This window comes from Nuphar pumila, chromosome 13, assembly GCF_984573655.1.
Source record: "Nuphar pumila chromosome 13, dmNupPumi1.hap1.1, whole genome shotgun sequence".
Classification (NCBI taxonomy): domain Eukaryota; kingdom Viridiplantae; phylum Streptophyta; class Magnoliopsida; order Nymphaeales; family Nymphaeaceae; genus Nuphar; species Nuphar pumila.
This window is the reverse complement of record NC_143261.1, coordinates 51,103,345-51,107,123: the sequence shown is the minus strand read 5'-3', so window position 1 is coordinate 51,107,123 and position 3,779 is coordinate 51,103,345. Positions and strand designations below refer to the sequence as shown.

The window sequence follows — 3,779 nt, the reverse complement described above, 5'->3', positions numbered from 1 at the left end:
TCCAAAGAGAACACAACTGATCCATTAACTAAAGGACTAGATAAGTCTTTAGTCCTGAAATCTAGAGAGAGGATGAGACTGAAACCCATCTGTAGTTCATCTGCAGTAGCAACCCAACCTGTCTGAGTGGAGATCCCACAAAGTAGGTTCAATGTGGTAATAACAAGCTGTAGGGTGAACTGGATAGCACCTTATTTATGAAATACTATGTATCTGTGTCTGTTCTCTGTTTACTCTGGAAAGGTGCTGTAGCTGTAAGTTAAGGAAGAGTTAAAACTCTGAATGGGTTCAAAGCCTTCTAGGCGAGATGTTAGCAGTGCATCTTTGGAGAAGCCCATCTATGTGAGTGTGACTGTGTGGCCGCAGTTTAAGGAATTGGATTATTCCTGAAGTCACTCATGAAACAGGATTCGGGCGCATGGTCTTTAACGTGCCGCCCCTAAAGATTACAACCAAAACCTTTATCATGTTGTTGCTAATGGACACTCCTACACCAAAGGTTCAAGTTGAAGACTTCAGTTCACTTCGTTCCTGTGGGGGTAAAGTTAGTCAACTAAGGTAGTGGTTCAAACCGGAAGGTATCATTGTTGAAAGCATGATATGTCCTGTTGCAGATTGTCTCATCTTGCACCTTGGTTTCCTCTCGTTTCATTCTTTGAATTTGTGGGGTGTAAGAAGGAAGGGAGAGAGAATTCCAAGAAGAAATGTGGGTTGGTTTTACCTTTTGGAAAAGGTTGGTTTTGAATAGTCCCATATTGATTGTGCTTGAGTTTTTTGTGGACTTTATAAGCCACATGTAAACTAATACACTTGTTCCTGAGAACAAGAGAGTGGGATGCCCACCACACACACACGCGCGTGCGCGCCCGCCCGCCGTGTCGTGCCGAGCCGGGCCGGGTTCGGGTTCGGGTTCGGGTAATTGGCCCTTTAGGGCCATATCTATTCAAGACCAAAGTACCTTTTTACCCAAAGTTTCTGTGGATAGGGGTTATGGGAAATGATACAGGTCATGACTCCTCGTAGTCTGTGCCCGTTATGGCTCTTCGGATTCCATAACGGATCTCGATCTTTCGAAGTTCGTTAACAGATCATGTCTCCTTAGAATTCGTAACGGGTCCTTCCACGTTTCATAATCGTTCGTGGGTTATAAAAGCATGGTAAGGGTTGGGGTTACACACAGGCTGAGACAGACGCATTTCTGGAGCTCTGCGATTTCCCATCTCCCTTGTTGCTCTCTCTCTCCCTCTTTCCTGAGTTATCCCGAAAGGGTGTTCTGCAGCATTTGGTTCATGGAGGTTGTTTTCGAAGGACGATCCGTCGGCGTGCACCGTTTGGTTCGTCAATGGCTATTGTTTCCTGGGGGAAGGACGTCGGACCCTGATTTGTACTGTATGTGGGGGCAAATCTTCTCTAAGGGGAGTACTTTCGTACGCCTTAGCCTGTTACATAATCTGAACATGTTTATGTTGTTTTCATTATGTTTTGTGCATTTGTTTGCTCTTATGCTATCGTCTGGATTTTGGTTGTATGTGGAAACCGACATGCCTGCACCCTGTTGTTGTTTCGATCATATGTTCATCATGTTATTTACACTGTTGTATTTACTGTTTAATACCATGTTTTATATCATGATGACGATTGTGAAACTGTGTGATCCGAAATACGATCCAATACATTCTGCCCTTATAATTTACAGCTCAAAAGTTTTGTACCTTCATTAGTACCAAATATTAACCCCACACAACACTGTCACCCTGAAAACATTGCACATAACTGCATCAAGTCTACATAATGGAACAAGGGTCAGGGTTGTTGTCATAGACTGGAACGGGTTGCACAATATGCTGCGGCACGCAAGGATAGTTAATGTACGGCCACGATTCCACGGGCTTCGTCTCTGTCCCGGTACTGCCCGTCTTCTTCTCACTCTTCACTTCTTCTAAGCTCACAAAGTCCGTCCTTAAATTTTTCCTCAAGGACTTCACCAGACTGAAAGTATCCATGTCCTCACCAATCACTACCAATTTGGTTTTGTCCTCTCCATCCAAAGCCATTGATATGCGACCTGCATCCAAAAGGTCAATGGTTGGTTCTATGAGCAAATCATGAAAGACACAAACATTCTAATTTAATAAGAGATTCCAGGTGAATTTAGATCAGGTGCAATGTGGTTTGGTATGGGTCTGGGTCCGGGCCTTCTTATTTATCACCAAACCCCTTACTCCCGAGTTAAGATGACTCAAACTTTCTTCTTCTTTATTTATTTGTTTTTTTTTTTAATGACCAAGTAAAACCGTCACGAGAACCGGGTTACTTAATAGGCACGCCTCCCTGCAAGGTAAAACTGTCTCGCTCACCCAGCTCATTGACCTAAAATCCTAAGTTCCCACTCCGGTTGTCTGGTAGGAGCAGCTAGTGCATGGCACCTTGTGTACGTTGCAGGTTCAAAACCCAGTGGTATAGTTGTATAACTGGTAAGGGTCTGCCTAACCCCCAGCTTGCCTTTCAAAAAAAAAAATCCTAAGTTCCCCCTTGCCTGTGCCTAACTTCAGGCTCTCGGGAAAAGGACACACACCCAATGGTTTTGAACTCATGACGCCCTGTCAACTTGGTGATGTTCACAAGTCACCCCTACCCAGATGAGTGGAGACCTCGCGGTTGACTTGGTTACATTTTAGCAGAAGAATTGACTCATGGTTGGCTGCCTGGGTTTGAGAAAACCTAGAGAGAGAAAACTAAAGAGAACAAGAATATTATACCTTCAGCACCCGCAACTGTCTTCAAAGCTTTAGACCTGCTCTTCTCATCAAACATATCCAGCTTGAGCACCAACTTTTGCTGCAACAACAAATTCATTAACCAACTTTAAATTTCTTCCCAAAAACAAGATTAATGAAACATCCATAGACAGTAGTTCCAAGAGAACTCTAAGAAACCAATGTTTCTTAAGACAACTAAGGATTTATCCTGATTCACAGACTTCTTGATGCTAGTAATAAAACGAAATTCAGATACTCTGTTTTCTCCTTAAAATTTATCCAACAGCCCAAAAAAAAACTTTCTTGGACCTACACATGGCTTTGCTACTAGCAACATTTATTTTTTGTTTATAACCTAAAGAAACCACACCCGGCCAGCATGAAGACCTGGTGGCACTGGCTCAGCTTGCCATACCTATGGTCGACATGCCTGCAGCATAAAACTCCAAGGCTAGGACCCCTGCCCTCGGGGCCTATGCTATGCATTGGCTTGCGCAATCAAACATGAAATTCAGAAAAAGAAAAAGAAAAAGGTGTATTAGGTTTCTGCATACCTTCATGATGATGCAACAAGAGAGTTGGTGAGGTAGTTCCCCTTGGTGCGGAGAAACTTGAGGAAGATGGCCACTTGACTCACAAAGCTTGCAAGATAGCCTAGTCGTGGGTGGGAAGCCAAGTGAAGCACCCTTTATATAAAGGAATGCCAAGGCTTAGTAGTTGTAGGAGGAAGGATGGTGAGAAGAAAGCTCTAGGTAATGGTCATTGGAGAGTTGGTGCGTGGTAATGCGGAGTTCCCTTCCGTGAGACAAACGCGTCCTAAAAGCATTTTTACAAACTGTTTTTTTTTTTAAAGGAAACTTTAGTCAGCTGACTAAGAGAAGTTAAAACATGTGAGTCATTCTTAAAGTGGACCTTGTTGATATTAATAATTTATGTGTGAAACCATCTTGGCTTTTCCATGAAAAAGGTAATTCATGATATAATACCAAACTAGTAAAGATCCACGAAAGCCCCCTGAAA

At 43.1% G+C, this 3,779-nt stretch overlaps 1 protein-coding gene across 1 annotated transcript; it reads right to left on the bottom strand.

Moving 5' to 3' along the window:
• Positions 1-1,659: 1,659 nt before the first annotated feature.
• LOC149818350 (heavy metal-associated isoprenylated plant protein 12-like) lies at positions 1,660-3,396 on the bottom strand. Its single transcript, XM_089985844.1, has 3 exons — positions 3,314-3,396; positions 2,760-2,838; positions 1,660-2,065 (listed from the first exon to the last, which is right to left on the bottom strand). Exons 1-3 carry the CDS (start codon positions 3,317-3,319, stop codon positions 1,785-1,787), a joined length of 366 nt encoding a protein of 121 aa, XP_089841970.1. The 5' UTR covers positions 3,320-3,396; the 3' UTR covers positions 1,660-1,784.
• Positions 3,397-3,779: the final 383 nt, after the last annotated feature.

What these genes read in the sequence shown, in the direction of transcription:
- LOC149818350 (XM_089985844.1), bottom strand. An exon ending in GACAGTTGCGGGTGCTGAAG is followed by an intron (nt 2,066 to 2,759) that starts GTATAATATTCT and finishes TTTTGGATGCAG; the next exon opens with GTCGCATATCAATGGCTTTG.